Consider the following 17,292-nt stretch of genomic DNA (forward strand, 5'->3'; position numbering starts at 1 on the left):
AGCTTGGTGGGATGGTTACCAGAGATCAAACAAATGTACTTTATGTGCCATAGGGAGACTATAATATTGAAGTTTTTCATTATTCAGACAGTGGCAGACTGTATGTTCTAGACATATTTTTTATTAATGTGTTACTCTGCTGAAAACAGTATTGGTGAAAGTGTCAGTGGACCAGCATCGCTTAATATTACTGTAATTTCATTAACTGGAATTAATCATACTTAATCAGGCTAGCTATGTAGCCTAGTGGTTCAGAAGGTGGCAAATTTTTACTCAATTTTTCAGCCATTCAATAAAAAGTCCTATAATATGCCTAGGAAAAGTCAATTTTGTGCAGGAAATGAGGTGAATGACTTCCTCACTCTCGCAGAAAGAGATTTCTATCCAAAACCATAAACCAGATAATCCTTGTCATTATCATCACAGCTTCGCTTTCCTTTGAAAAACATTACTATTATTTTACACAACACCAAATATGCTCTTTGGTAAGGAGAAATGCACACTGTGACTTGGAAGGAGGGACGGTTGATTGTTCAGAAGGTCTGTGTATCTTCAGGTACCCAGCAAGTATTTTGGTTCGACTGTTATTAGCAATTTCTGTGATATTCACAAATATTCCTGTAGGGATCAATCTGTCTTTCCTACATATGAAAAAAATACTGGCTAGTCACCATATTTGCTATCTGTTCCTTAATTTAATTTATAATGAAGGGTGATTCCAGAGAACTCTACTCAAGTTGTATGCAGGCTAGACTACTCTATATATATGGTCTTAATTTCTTTTCCTTGCTGTTCGCTTCATACTTAGTTGACTGTGACTGGTATGGAGTACATTGCTGAGCACCTTCTGATAGATTAGGTAATGAAAGAAAATCAGAAAGGAGGAAGCTGACTCTTTGTGAACGTGAAAATGAAAAGCAGTGTCTGGGCATTCAGAAGGTAACTGTTGCTATGTTGAAGATACAAATTTTTGCCATATTTTTCATATATCTCATAATAAAATAAAAAGTTAGAGTAATTTCTAATCCTTTAAGATATATTATTATGACAATTAAATCCACAGACAACATGTCTCACACTTTTGTTCCTGTTACTATCCTTTCTCTGACTTGGGTTTCTTAACCCAATCTGCAATCAGTATTTTTAGTTGAATATTATGTTCACACACGACCTTCCAATGACAGACTTCAGAATTAATTTTTAACTCACAAGTTCTATTAACTCTTTATTACTTAATTTTAGTGAATTTAAAATCCTCAGAGATAAAACTGTATTGATTTGCAAATAGTCTTATGGGGAACAGTATGAAGAACTTTACTAGATTTATTTCCCAATCCGAGAAAGATGTAATCCCCACAATCTTTACAAAAGCATGAAAAGCAATAGATACAATTCTGGACTTCGTTTTGTATGCAACATCTGAAATGAGACCTACTGCACCCTTGCTACCATAAAATTTGTCTGAAAACTGATTTTGGCATTGTCCATAGAGAGATTTACCCCTTCTCAAACACCAGAAAGTACTGTGACTTACCATGAATTCACTTAAACAAACCTAAGACGTTCACAAATCTTGAATTTTAGTGCTTGAGCTCTTGACTCTCGGAATCAACTGGGCCTACACTCAACCTTAGAGACCTGATGCTGCATACTGTGGCATCTGGATACTTCGGAAAAACAGCCTCAACTCACACCCTGACAAGGAACACGTCCCAGGAAAGGTCACCTGAAAGTCCATGTCAAAAGATGAACAACTTGAACAAAGCACTCTACCATTTTTCAGCTGAAGAGAAATCTGTCTGTTGTCAGGACAGTCTTCTATTGCTGTCATGACTGGTGATCAGGGGAACTGAGAAGTGCTGCCTTCATAAAGATTTTTGAGTGCCTGCTGAAAGCATAGCTTGCTCCAGTATCTGCACATTACCAATGCATCCCTGAGGACAAAATATTACAGAAAAAAAGCAAAAACTTTTAAGGAAAGTTAAATCATAAAGTCCTCATAACTAATGAAGTGATAAGGAAGGACAAATTATTACCTCTGGAGGTTTTTCTTGCTCCTTGGTGAAACATCATTGATGACTATAGCACTGTCTAAGTTAACAGAATGTCTAATTATTAGTACCTACTATTACCTACCTTTTGGATGGATTTTAATGTATGAAAACTGTATGGTAAAATCACAAGTTTTGTGTGCATGAAAAAAAGAAGTTTGAAAGCTGTCTATTGGATAGCTGAGAAGTTCAGATCTAAATATTCTCCAAATGATCTCTGAAAAACTAGAAATTGGTATGGTCAGGAGAAGCAATTGATCCTAATGCTCTGAAAAACAACTGCATTGGTGAAATTTGCAGTGTACTTTGTATAGCAAGTGTCTCTGAACAGGAAAACTATTTATATATCACATAGTAATAACGCTTAATACAGTGAGAGAGTTAACACGAAGTCTGGCTTTCACACACACCTTATTTGATTTTGTTAATCTAAACAGGCACATAGGATTCGAATATGATGGTTAGTTGCACTAGAATTCACTTTTAAAAGTGGAAAGTTACATTTGCAGCTATGATTAGAGGAAATAGTAAAGCCCACAGTGCCCACTCAGTGATAAAGATATTGCTTCACATTTGGGAACCGCAGGATTATAAATTTTAGGAATAAAAAAGAGCAATGTAACGAACCCTGAATTCATCACATATGCGTTAATGATTTAATTCAGCAGCAGATCTTATGATAAGATGAAGACTGGCTACAATACTAGAATTTTTCCTTCTGTGAATATCGTATTCAGTTATGCCCTTCTACAGCACAATATCCAGCAGAACTTAGGTGAAATAAAGAATAAGTGAAAATAGATTCTTTCCATCAGGGTTTTTTTGGTTTAAAAATAATCTTTTGAAACAGATAGAGTTACACTAAAGCTTGGCCATTCTCAGAACACGGCAGAGACAAGAGTTCTTAAAAGTGCACACATTCCTTGAGACATTTCTTAAGCTGGTAGAAAGAATTTATCTGAAGTTCCACCAGGCACAAGTATTTGTTTATCTGGAAGTCCTTGTTCAGCACCTTGGTATGGTAGATGTCTGTTGACCTGTTGGACCTCAAAATTGGAAACAATGCTGAAGACTTACAATTGGCCCTGAAACCTGGGGTGTGGAAATCCTTATATCCTTCAGCACACATTCGTTTTCTTCCTTCCTGATCACTTTTATACATTATGTTTCCCTTCAGATTTCCCACTTATCTTTAGGATCCCCTTCTTACAAAATGTACTGTCAGATGTGTGTGTGATATTTGACTAACACCAAGGAAGAATGTTCTCTGTCTAGAAACTGATGCAGGAAGATTCCTCTTCCTAGGAAAAGTAGGTTACTGGTGGTATTTTAGGAAAGCTAAAACATTTTCTTCTCTCAGTAGTAAAAAGGTTTAAAGTTCTTATTTTTCAATGACTATTTTTAGTGACAGAAGATCCTCTAATTCTGATTTCATTCATAATTCATTCATAACTCCTAAGTCTTCCCTACAGATACAAACTAGTCCATTGTTATAGCAAGTCTTGGCGATTTTGATGAAACATTCCAGTGGGCTGGATAGTGATGGTCAAGGAACTGAGCTTTTGAATTACTCCTCTGTCTCAGTGCTTCCTGTGAGAGTTAATGGTAAGTTAATGTGTCCTCTACTGTGTTTCGTCTCTGAGCTATGAAGGTTTGAATGACTCTGGAAATAGGAGACAGCAGAAGATACTGAATTCTTTCCCCACCATTCTGGACTTTTCCATACAGATCCATGTTCCTTCTTTTAAACGGACTAAGAAAGAAGCTAGTTTTGAATAACTGAATTTGAGACATATTTAAAAAGCCAAGAATTTCAAAGTTGAAGTGAGCATACAATCCTTCATTTATTATTTTGTGCCATTTTTAGTACAATGAGATAACTTAGGGACAGAGGGATTGCCTTATCTCTGAATTTTCTTTGCTCTGTCTGGCTTTGTACCAACTTTAATGCTAATTGGATAATAATGGAAGGTCAATTCTTGATTTATACTTTAGGAAATAATACTGTATTTTTAAAAATGGAAACAAAGAAGTATAAAAATGCACCTCAGAAGGGATTCAGGGCAAAGTTATCCTACCAAGTTTAGAATTCTCTTGTAGGAGAAAGGAATTCAGCTTTTACTGTAGTACTACTATTACCTTGTTTTCTTTCCTTCCCCCAAAGGATGGCTACGGGTATGTGTGACTGCATACAACATGTCGATCACATTTGGTCTCTGGAAACATCCTATCTAGGAGCAACTACTGGAAACAAGACCCTTCTGTGGAAGCTCTCCAAGATAGCTCCTATGCGCTGTGGTAACAGCAATAACAATAGTAGGAGCAGATGGAAAACTGCAGTGATGGGTTCTCTGATGACCAGATACTTTTTGCTAGGGTTTTCATGCTGACGGTAAGATTTCGGGGACATGAGGTCTTGTTTCACGCCATGTGCTGCCTGTTAAGATTTTATTGTTTCCTGATCATTTAACCACCTAACACTCTGACTGAATATTAGTAACTCTTTTCTAATTAAGCCCAAGGAAACTTCCTCAGCATAATACTAACAGTTTAACACAATTAAGTAAGAGCTTCCATTTTTGGCTAGGTTCTTGCCCTATTTTCTTGCTGAGGACACAGCACAGTGCTTGGCTGAGTCATATATATTCATAAAGTAAGCATTTAAATAAATAAGCTGGGGGAAGGGGGCAAGAATTGGAGAGAGTGCATGGGGGTTTCCCCATTCTCTTGGTACTGCTTCATCTCATACTTTCAGGCAGGAAGGATCAGTTCCTGAAAGATTTCCTCATCTTCTATATTGCCAGCCATGGGCTCTCGATACCTAGTGTAATAAAGCTATGTTAATATGGTTTGACTTCTTAGCCTGGATGGTACCTCCAAGCACTGCACACTTAAGGTAGCTATACTAATCAAGATTCAATTAGAAGCTTATTACAGATCTGGCTTCTGTGCTTACTTTGAGAATAGATCAGTAGATACTTTTGGAAAAGTCTGGTCAAGAAGCATAACTCTTCAAATTAAAATTAAGTACTATGTAAGTTTACTTACTTAACATCATGCTAAAAAGGAAACACTGCAAAATGCATTTTTTATCCCTTCTGATTATTACAGTCTGTGTCAGTATGGGCAAGTGCATACAATAACTGTGGAACAAGATTTCACAAGAACTTTATTTTGTGACCTTTTAAAATCACATCCATGGAAATAAAAATTCCTTGTTATGAGTTACCTGGGCCAGCTGACAAGAGTTAAAGATTAAGTATCACTAGCTACCTGAATCTCTGGTTACTAATTGAACAATATAACTCCACTGGAGTTCTTGTCATCCTCTCAGCTAGAGTGTGGATGATCTTGTTTTTTGGATCACAGCTAAAAATCTAGAATATTTATTTCAGTGAGGTCATAATTACATTCCCAGTTAGTATGTTCATGTTAGCTTATCTAGCCAGTATTTTAACTACCCTGGATATGATGGAAATATTTTATACGCTGTGTCTAAAGAACAAAGGGTGGCTATGATGTGGCTAGGTAAGAAGTGCAATTTTAGACAAAAATCAGCTTTCTTCTTGGAAATAATTTCTTACCTGATTGCTTCCAGGGCTTCAAAAATATCATGTGTGAATGCCCAGAACAGGTCCAGAATTTTGATAGCCTTCAGCTAAGTGTTACATGAATTAAACTTAAATGCAAAGAATATCTTTTAATGAGAATAATTGGGCACTGGAACAGTGCCAGAAAGGTTAAGATTTTAGTGCCATCATTTAGAAATTTTAAACAAGATGCTAGCAAAAGTAATAATGCTTGAACTCCAGAAAAGTCTTTTCAAAGCCTGAAGTTTTCAAGCTCTCAGTGAGCTTATATTCTGCCTGTAATTTTTGCGTTTTTCACCTTTATGTCTCGATTTCATAGTCACGTAACCAACTCTAGTGATGTCCCACTCAGCATGGGATAATAGATCTGCACTCAGAACTAGCAGAGGAAAAGAATCTTCTTGCCCCTATGTATTTCCCTTGAAATTAAACTAAAGCCCACACAACTACTAAAGGAAAATGAGAAATGGGCAAGAAAGGATTGTGTTCTGCATTGCTTGAAGAGAAAACCTAGGGAGCAGCTCATTGTCCCTCAGTTTTCAGCAATCTTGCCAACCCAGCTGAGAGTTTGCAGCTGCCAGGCAGGAATACTGCTTATTTTAAGCAGTCATGGAAAGACTTTCTTGGCTGACTGTCAAGCATCTATGGTAACTGGCTAAGGCTGCACCTGCACCTGTGCAAGAAATATCATCTGTTATTCTGAAAGACCTGCAGTGAATTTCTTTTGGATGAAAGGAAGAATAAGCCACTATGTAGCATAAGTGTTAATTTCTGCAGAGTACCTCTTGTGGTATTGCAGTCCTTTCTGGAAACCAGAGAACAAGCTGGTCCCTAAGTAGCCTTGTACCCTTTAAAATCACATTATGGCAGAGCCCAGTGTACTAGCTAAGATAATTTTTTGTTGACATAGGTAAGAAATGGTGGAAATATGTACAGAGAGAGTGAGAAAGTCTTGCTTGGAATTGGAAATGTAGTGGTACTAACTGATGCGTAAGAGAGCACTGTGGTGATTTTGTTTAACCCCTGATAAAACTCATGCAGGAAGAGTTACCATGGCAACAAGGTCCAAATCAGGCTAGTATGAACTAAAGGCTGAGATAACACAATCCCATTTTTAGCACTCCAAAAGGGAGAAAATTGCTGATGATCGCACTAAAGATGGAAACAATACACTCTCAAACTGTGTAATATGCTAGTAGGTCAGCAGCTGAAAGTGAAGAATGCCAGCAAGAAGACCATGTAATGAACAACCTCCCCCAGTAATTACCAGTCAATAAGAATTTAGTGAGATGACAAATATCAGAACATAAAAGCGAGAATGATGGGTTTCTCTATCCTGTTCAAAGAGTAGTTCTGAAATAAAAATATGATTGTTAAAAATCATAATACAACACATTTTTATCTGTAACAACACTGTGACCAGAAATTTATTTGACAGCTGTGTGTTCAGGAACTCTGTCTTTTCTACTCCAGTTCTGAGGCACTCTGCAGGATCATCCCCAAATATTTATCAATTATAGACTGGATCAAAAGATGATGCCACTCCCTCCTCTATGTGAAGTGTTTAAATCAACAGAATATTTCTTCATAAGCCAGCAGTAACCTCTAGTACTCTGAAACCTCATACAGACTGTAGGATGGGCCACAGGAAAGGGACATTGAAGGTCTATGACTGTGAGGTGTCTGCTGCATCTATGGCACCATATAGAGAATCTGAACAGGGACCAGAGAGAGGCAGTAAGCCAGTGGGCCAAAAGTATATTAATTTTTGGCAAGGCACTCTTATGATTGCATTTTCTCCTCAGATGGACTTCCAATGTACAGTATTTCTGTCTGATGCAGACATTACCAGATACTGCACAATCATTACCAGGACTAAGAAGCTTGTTGCCAGTCTTGATTCTTCCTTAACTGTGCAAGTTGTTCTGGTTTTTTTCAAAGTCAAAATTGTGGGAAATTATATTATTTCAAAAGTAAAGCAAATAAATATCTTCAAGAAGATGTTCAGTGTAATCTACTGGGAAAGAACTATAAAAGGCTAGGGGTCTTGGTACCATGTTGACACCTGAGGAACCTATTTGTAATTCTGCAGCAGGCACAACAAGGAAGATCACTTTCATCTTGTTTAGGTGGCAGCGCACATTTTCTCATAAGAAAAGTGAAGGTTATTCAGGCAAAGAACCTCTGTCAACAGATTCTTTGTGAAGAGCAGATTGAATATTTCATGGGGACATTTTCCTGACAGACTTGCTGTCAGTCTTGGCTTCCTGCCCTAAAGATGCTGCTTTGATCGAATGGCAATGTCACTGTTCTGAGTAGCCACACTCTGGATTAAAGTCTTCCTTCATTGAGCATTATACCTGCTATGTACATTTAAAGTGTTCCCATTTGTTATCAGCTACTCTGCAACTCTAAAATTAGTATTATGCTGTATTTAGGATTGGATTTTAACTGGGGAGTATGAAAGACAGGCATACCAGAAACGGTAATTTGTCATACAAACCATTGGACCATAGAAGTGTAATGTTATTCAAGGTATTCTGCTTTCACTACATAAAAATGACAAATCCTGTGACTATCAGTTTAGCTGTCTTCATGACTGTTCCTGTCTGACCACAGCTACTACCTACAGGTCCTGATATTTAGCAGTGCTGAATACTGGTGACATAGTTTAATATTTCACTGAGTTTTCCTTCTTTAGGATCACTCCCAAAAGCTTCTAAGGAGGATGTAAGCACAGAAGATGTTCCTCTTGCCAGGGCAACTGTTTACACATTACTATATGAATCAAATCTGACTACGTTGAATCTACTGTGTCCTGAAAACAAAATATCTTAATTGCAGGAAGAAACACTTCCTGGCATCAAGTTCAACAAAGCACTTTGCTGACAATGTAAAATCAACATTACTAATAAATAATCCAATAGATGAGCTTCCAAACAGTTTCAAACATGGTGTCTCAGAAAATAGATATTGTTTAAGACATAATGTATCTATGTTATCCCAAGCACAAATACAGACTGGGTGGAGAATGGATTGAGAGCAGCCCTAAGGAAAAAGACTTGGGGGTGTTGGTGGATTAGAAGCACAACATGAACCAACAATGTGTGCTTGCAGCCCAGAAAGCCAACCGTATCCTGGGCTGCATCAAAAGAAGTCTGACCAGCAGGCAGGGGGAAGTGATTCTCCCTCTCTACTCTGCCCTCGTGAGACCCCACCTGGAGTTCTCTGTCCAGCTCTGGGGCCTCCAGTATAAGAAGGATGTGAATCTGTTGGAGCAAGTCCAGAGGTGGTCGCTGAAGATAATCAGGCTGGAGCACCTCTTCTGTGAGGCCAGGCTGAGAGAGCTGGGATTGTTTAGCCTAGGGAAGAGAAGGCCTCCTAGGGAGGCCTTATAGCAGCCTTCTAGTACTTAAAGGGGGTCTACGGGAAAGACGGGCAGGGACTCTTTGTCAGGGAGTGCAGTGATAGGACAAGAGGTAATGGCTTTAAACTGAAAGAGAGTAGATTTAGATTAGGTATTATGAAGAAATTATTTACTGTGAGTGGTGAGACACTGGAACAGGTTGCTCAGAGATGCTGTGGATGCTCCCTCCCTGGAAGCGTTCCAGACCAGATTGCATGGGGCTTTGAGCAACCTGGTCTGGTGGGAGGTGTTCATGCCGATGGCAGTGGGGGTTGAATCTAAATAATCTTTAAAGTCTTTTCCAACCCAAACCATTCTATGATTCTGTCATTCTATGATATATATGTATATTTCAAGGACAATAAGGTAGCTTAGTGTTTGAACACCTCTGCACTGATAGATGTGAAGTCATGCATGAAACTGATATCCTCTAATCATATATAACCATACAGGGGACAATGCACAGACTGTTTTTGCTGCTCAGCTGGATTCTCAAGAGCTGCTACAGTAACAGCCAACATGAGACCCTAATATACCCAGCATTACCAAGTGAAATACCAATGAATAATGAAACAGTGCTGTCTAATGTAAGAAATGAAGTTAATTACCTTTCTCTATTTCACTTTGAAAGGACAATTTCCGTCTTCGTAGTTTGCAGTTATCTCCATCTGAATCATTAGTAGTTTGTGCTCTTATTACGAGGTCAGACTTGATTAATGAAATATGAAACATAATGACAGATTAGTCCCATCTAAAGAGAGCAGTTTTTCAATAGGTGATGGACTGTTAATCATGTTCAATCTTTAAGAAAGGCAATATTACAGAAGTCAGTCTGCGTCAACCTCTCCATCCTCAGCAAATGGTATTGCTCAATGATAATGTTAAAAAGTTCATTCAGATTGAGGAAAACCAACAATGTCATCACCTGATGCTGAAATACAAGTATCCTGACTTGTTTATATGGAACAACATGTGTTCACAAGCTATCATCTTCCTGAACTTGCACAGATGGTCATCTTAGAGAAATTACCAAAGAAAATTAAATAACCTCCAACAGTGAATGTATACTATTGCAAGAAGTGATGTGGTAATTGATTGTAATTAGATTTATATTTAATTACCAGACGATTATAAAGTACACATTTTACAACACTAAATAAAGGCTAATAAACACCATAGACTTTACTGCTCATGACTTTATCTTTCTAGACCCTCCGTTCCTCTCTATTGGACTCAGTTCATTCAGCTGTTTATTGTCATAGCAGAACACAATAGTGTCGTCTTCTGCCCATCTTATAGAAGATGGATGTGTTTTTTCCCATCATAAATACAAGATGCATTTAACTCTTCTTTCTACTTATTTAAAAATGAGAAATAAACAAATATAACACCACTTATGTTCTTTGTGTACATACCCATGACATTGACTTTAGCCTACTTCTCTTCCCTGTGCTAGTGAGGTTTCCCATACCACTCAGGTAAGTAGATTTGCATGTGGCAGAAGGGCAGAGGGAAAGAAGTGGGAAGTGTTTACATCTTTCTTTATTCCCTTCATTGTAAACCTGGTGGGTAAGGTGCTTCAGTGGTGGCCCACTGGTAGAATAACTGCAGGCAGAAAAGGCACTTTTACGTAAATAGGAGGACAGGAGCAGAAGTTGAGGCAGAAGCACCCATTATTCAGATAACAAATCTGTATCTCAGTGATGTTTTGAAGATCAGAATGTGCTCATCACTTCTTTTGGAGGATGATTTTCTGGATTGCAATAGACAGTGGAAAGCAAGTGGAATTGCTAGAGAAAACTGATTTGGCAAGCTCAAAGGCATGAGTGAGCTTGTCCTCCCTCCCCTGTCTCTGTGAAATCTAACGATTTCTTCTTAGTGGCTGCTACAGTGGTGAGAAATGGCAACTGAAAAATTTCCAAGGAACATGAGCAGTGAGGACTTTAGTTGTGTATTCTGCACCAAAACACAGAAGATGGAATTTTGTTTCAATTTTTCAGATCTAAGGAAAAATAATGATAAAACATTGACAACAATGTAATTGCAGGGAATAATTGCTCAGACTAACATAATCAATGTGAATTTATCCTCAAGGAATTTTTCAAATATGTGAGCTTCCAGTTGTAACCTAAATTTATCACTAGACTATAAATTCATTATATTTCACGTGTAATTAATAATGATGACCTTTTCAATAAACACAAAAGGTTGACTTCTAAAATAAAAAATAGAATTGGCCTTTTATTTTCAGAATAATATTTCATTAAAAAAGGGCTCAGAATAAAAAGAAGTGACATTTCTTGTCAGAAGCTGTATTTGTTTCAGTTTTATAAAACTAAAGATCCACATGTGTTTAGCAAAGATGTCCCTATCATTTACAGCCCCAAACCTAGTGTTGTCTCTCTTGTTTCTCAAAAGGCCTTCGAGGCCAAATTATGTTTGTCCTTTCTCAATGAACCTCTGTTTTCCCTTGAAAGTGTAGTCAGAAACCAGAAAACAAGTGTCTCAGAAATAATGAAATGAAATGTAAACTACTCATTCTGTGGGCGGTGTAGTCCGTGTTTGGCAGCTGGTGCTGGTGCACCCTGCAAGTTTCTAGGGAAAGCATTAGCCCCAGTAGCACAAGCTGGGCAATAGCCTTGCACCTCTCCCCTTCTGGTCAAACCTCCCCTTTCTTTCCCAATTCAGACTGACTCCGTCAATCTGAAATTACTGGAAGGAAACACTGATAATTTTTCTACTTTCCTGAAGATGCAATCTATGCAAAAGGGGACACTTATGAGAGTCACTGTGGGAAAAAAGATCAAGAGATCCCTGCAAATCTGAATACTGAGTGAAATTTGGAAAGTCCCTTGTATGCTTTTAGTCTCCTAGGAGGTAGGGTGCACTCCAAGATAAGAGAATTAACAATTCATGTTTGAAAGGCAATTAAATATTTTCTATTTAGACACAGAATTAATCCAGATAATCTGATTTATCTTTATTTTATGGCTGTACAATTATATTTAGTGTCAAAAGTTCCCCTTATGGTGACCCAGGATGTAGTAATCTGAAAAAAACGTATTTTCTATGGTTTTAATAAAACATCCAAAATCGCCCTGGCTAAAACTTTAATACTATTTAAATATAGAACCAAATTGTGTTAGATTAACATCATCTGAATAATTTCATTGACTTTTGCTGAGTTTAGCTCACTTCAGTAAGAGCAATCAGGTGAGTATATTTTTTTAAAATAGGATTTGGCCCTAGGCTTTTAGCTGTTAGTTTTGCTAACCTTGGTTTTTTAATTGCTATTTTCAAGTTTTGTTACTGTGGGACAGATTTGGCCCAATATTAAGAAAAAAACCCATCACTTATTGTATGTACCTTTGCAGTTTCATCTCTCAGATTAAAAGTCAGTTCTAGATTGGTGAGGAAGAGATCAGAAAATTCAGGGTACATATCCAAAACTTCTAGTAGATCTTCTCGCTGGATTTTATGCAAGTCACAATAAGTTAAAGCTCTCACATCTGCATTTGACTTTCCTGGTTTTGCATAAAGATGTACCATCTCTCCAAAAATATCATTTTTCCCTGCAGAAAGAGAATTAGATGGAGACTATTATTTTAAACATAAGCCATTAAATTGAATGATACATTTCTTTATGATAATAATATAGAATGTTTGATTTTACATGAAGCGATACAATCAGATTACATATATGTTGCTGTAAATCAAAAATATTATTATTAAATATTAAAACTAAAATTAATAAAATCAATGAAATCACATAGGCGTATAACTGGACAAAGAAAAAGGAAAATCTAGCTTCATCCCTTTTTTTCTACAGTTCCATCAAAATAACATAACTAGAGCAGGTTCCTTTTGTCCTTTCTTGTAAAAACATTATCTACGGATTTAAATCACATTCCTGTGATGACAAAGATGTAATTTCTGTTCAGTAGAGTCCAGGACCTGTCTGCCCTGGAATCTCCTTTTTTTTAAGAATTACATGAAGAAACAGACCATACTTGAAATATATTTTAGTAGAAAATGACCTAGTTTTCGTATTTTTCATAGGGAAAACAAAATTTCCAAGATGCAGAGGTTGTTTTGAAGAAGCTCTTTAAACATAGACATAGACATGCTTCTACTTTGATACTATTAAACTCTTCCCATCAATGTCGACACATTTGTAGTACCTATTTGCTATATTTGTCATCTCTAGTTGCTCATTTTCCCCAAAGCAGCACTTAACCTTCATCAATGGAGAGCAGCTTCAGTCATAGACCAGTGAAATATCCTCTAAGGGTTGGAAAGCTTACCTGTAAAATAGGATTTGGGGGGGAACTGGGAAAACACTCGTGGAAAACAATAGTGGTCATAGCAACTGAGAAACCATAGACTGGTAAAAAATGAATACAAAGGTTATTTTGCCTCTCTGTTAAACATTTGTAGCTTTGATATTAAGTTGGTGCAAGTAGTTCTGGTTTCTCCATCTTCTAAAAGGAAGCTGAAAACTGGGTGAACAAGCAGCTAAAAGATGCAAAAAATAATTCAAGGGTTGATCTACAATCAGCATCTTAAAGAATGCAGTCTTTTTAGCTTATCAACAGGAGGATTAAGAGGTAACCTGGTTATATTGCATATATCCTTATAGAGAGGAAAAATTAATAAGGAATGCATAGCAAGAACTAATGGAAAGAAATTGTAGCATAATTTTATACTGGATATAAAGGACACATTTTTAGCAATAAAAATTATTAACTATGGAAATAAACTGCCAAGAAAAGTGATAACTTTTTCATTTTGTTATGTCTTCAGACCAAACCCTGTCGCTTTTCTTTAGTCAAGCACAGCTCATCAGACACAACAGATAGCTTTAGGTATGTAAAGTAACAGGAGTCAGTGATGTAACAGAGGCTAGACAATTTATATTGGCTTGTCCTTCTGGCCCTAATGTCTATGAATGCAGAGTTATATAATACAACTGTATACGACAACATGGCTGTTGACATAATCACAGTATTTCTATAACTTGTCTGCAAAGCTGGAAGAGGTGGTAGGTTCTATGAGATTGACAGCCATCAGATTTTTTAAGGATTTGGCACAGAATTACTGCTGTCAGGTCAGTCCTGGTCAGCCCTTACTCATCAGCATCAGATAGCGCTGATGAGTTGAGGGAAAATGAGGGTCAAACCCAACATTTCTCAGAACTCTGATTTCTGTGATGAAGTTCCAATACTCAACTTCATCCTTGCTACCTCTGTTCGACTGAAGTCTTTTCAACCCCAGAGCACTGAGTGTTTTTTAGGTCCATTTCTGTGTGTAAGTTTTTCAGAAAGAAGAATTAATTAAAATGTTTGGCTAAGCATTGATAATCTTTGTTAGGTTTTTGTGTGATTTCATTGCAGAGTAATTTTCACTTGTGTTATCTTATTTATCTTTTTTTTTAGCAAACCTGTCAGTTTTTCTTGATTGTGAGTGCTATAGAAATTCACATATTTTTGATGTAAGAGATGAAATTCTTGATGAAACACACTGTTCAGAATCAGGGGGAGGCACTCACACAGGTAAGTAAAAACCTCAGAGTGTTACACTTGCATGCTCCCTACTTTGCCTGTGTCTAAAGCTGGCCGAGCTGATGAAGTGCAACAGCATGAGATGACAAATTATCTTGATAACACCATCTAAACCTAGGCAAGGATTGCTGTAGGCACATCTTTGTACTTCTATTCACATATCCACCCTGAAAAGTACTAGTGGAATAGTGAGTCAGAAGTGGATTAACAGCAACATACTGCTACCAGTCCACATTTTGCTTCAGCTACTTTTACGTCTCTAAGTTCCTACAGTGGATGACAAACTGAAAGGAGAACATATGAATGATGTTAGAGCTGGTGTAGGTTTTCATACCGCAAATCCTTACTCATCTACTCAATTATTTTTTGAGTTCTTACTACCTGCTACTACATTGGAGAAACAAATCAGCATTCTTGTTCAGGTAGGGTTTTAGTTATTTTACTTATAAAATTGCTGTGGCTAATGAAGTCTTATTGGTTCCTCAAAAGAGCTATCACCAGCTGCAGGTGAGCTCCCAGCTGGATTGAACATTGCTCTGAGCCATCTTCACTGGGAAAGGAAACAACTCCCCATGCTACACAAACAAGAATATGCTTATAAGAAATATAGGGGAAACACTGGTGTTATTACACTGAATTATGGATCTAGATCAGATTAATCTGTTATTCTCTTCCTTTTCTATATGCTCAGTGGGCAAAAAAGGACATTTCTGAAAACCTCTAGAAGACATTTTCAATGTCTAAAGTAAATACATGTTTTTCTCCAGTTAGCATATAGGTTAGCATAGGGGGTCTATGTGTCTCAGTACCCTCATACAAAGTTCAAAGTGTCCTTGACTTGGTTTTTGCAGCATAATCAAAACTGGAGTAATTTGTTATCTGCTTGCCTCAACTTGCAGCTTACCACTAATCTAGGAATAAATATGACTGACTCCTGCTCTTGTATTTTAGCTATCCAAGGGTGTGGGCTCTTCGGTGCACATGAATTATTGCAGTAATGTAGACTCTGCTCTTTGAACCAATTATTTCTCTGCTTGATTTTAAATAACAGCGAGTAAAATATTTACAAATTTCCTTCCCCAGGAACAACAATGGGCATTTCTTTTCAGTCCCCTAACTCTTTAAACATGCCCTGTAGTAATCTACTTACCAAGAATAGCTACAACAATGTCACTCTTAAGGATTTCAATGGAGCCCCTTGACACAAAGTAAAGAGCAGTGAGAACATCTCCACAGTGCACTAAAGTATCTCCAGGAGGTGCATGTGTTGTCTTAAATTTCATAGCCAAGGCTCGAAGACAGCCTTTACTGGCCCCTCGGAAAGCTTTGCAATTCTGAAGCAAATTTTGGTTGAGGTGCAGGCAAATGTCAGCTTGTAAGCATTCTGGAAATCCCTTCAGGACCTGGAAAGACAAGCATAAGGATTTAATGTGAATGTTATGAAAGCTGCTTTATACAAATTTAATGTTTTGTTCCTGCATAGAAAGGAAGAAGTGACATACAAATACATATGGCCCTAAGAGCTGTTAGAGTATTACAATTCAACAAGTACATCGTAAAGCTTATGCAATGTAAATACTAATGCACACACTAAGGTATGCAGCGGTTACAAAATTCATTATTAAGTTATCCTTCATGGCAAGAAATGGTATCAAGGTATATGAATGAATACACTGCAGTAAAATAACAAATAAGACAGCTAAAGGGAGAGCTTGGCTGAATTTCACCTATTTGCACTAATATGTCTATTTCCTTTTTATCCGTTAGAATAGTAATACATTTAATATAAGAGAGGTTTTTGCTGAAATAACCATGACTTTTGTAAAATGAGAGCTATCTGAACAACGATCAGGTATTTTTCCAGAGAGAGGGCATTTTAATGAGATTTTCATGTTAAATATATTCTGCTTGTAAGTGTAGGACTTAAATTTTTATCAGAAAAAGCAACACAGGCCACTGAAACAATGCTGTTATGCAGATTTACATGGGCAGATGATTAGTTCAGCAAACCACAGGGCCAGTTGCTATGGTCCTTGGCTCTTCTCTTGCTCAGAACAATGGGAGTTTGCCTGAAGTAGAACCACGGGATTCCTCTTGGGTACCATGGTAACATGTTAATTTTGTTTAGAAGAGAAAAATGTGAGCTACTTACAACGTGGTCATTATGTCTGAGCTTTTCTAAATAGTCTAGGATCATCTTAGCTCTGCTTCTTTTAGAATCTATAAACATTTCTGCTACTGACTTCTGTGGGAGTACTGCCTGCCTTGTTATTCTGCCCGCTGTGTTAAGGAATGGGCTTGACACATTATTAAGCATGACCCTTTCTTTAATCCTGTTATCTGCCGTCACTGACGTTAACGGACCTGTGCTTTCCCTGGGAGCAGCGACATGTGTTCCATATTTCTAAGGACAAAACATGAACTTGTGCTACCAGTCTTATGAATATGTGAACAGGATGTGTCTTTTTGTTATTAGAGCAGTCTATTAATTCATTCCTGTTTATCCTCTGCACTATTTCTCTACAAACCTGTAAATATTTCTGCACAGAAAAAAAATCAATCTACAAAACGCATTCACTTGTTGCTATACTCTTACTTCAGCACAATAAAGGTCTGTGCACTCACTCTTACTGCATAAAAATATTCACAACTCATATGCCTTGCTAACGGAGAAGATGAACAAA

The 17,292-nt window shown here is 37.3% G+C and overlaps 1 protein-coding gene across 1 annotated transcript in view; it reads right to left on the bottom strand.

Annotated features, from left to right (window-relative positions):
- Positions 1-16,011, bottom strand: part of LOC104541015 (potassium voltage-gated channel subfamily H member 7-like) — a gene marked incomplete at its 5' end in the record, with an annotated part of 29,403 nt that extends 13,392 nt beyond the window's left edge. Inside the window, 3 exons of the mRNA XM_010184968.1 lie at positions 9,656-9,755; positions 12,414-12,619; positions 15,759-16,011. Of these exons, the coding sequence (XP_010183270.1) occupies positions 9,656-9,755; positions 12,414-12,619; positions 15,759-16,011 (559 nt within the window). The remainder of the gene's footprint in view (positions 1-9,655; positions 9,756-12,413; positions 12,620-15,758) is intronic.
- Positions 16,012-17,292: the final 1,281 nt, after the last annotated feature.

Source organism: Mesitornis unicolor, unplaced genomic scaffold (genome assembly GCF_000695765.1).
Source record: "Mesitornis unicolor isolate BGI_N332 unplaced genomic scaffold, ASM69576v1 scaffold1825, whole genome shotgun sequence".
NCBI classification, from domain to species: Eukaryota; Metazoa; Chordata; class Aves; order Mesitornithiformes; family Mesitornithidae; genus Mesitornis; species Mesitornis unicolor.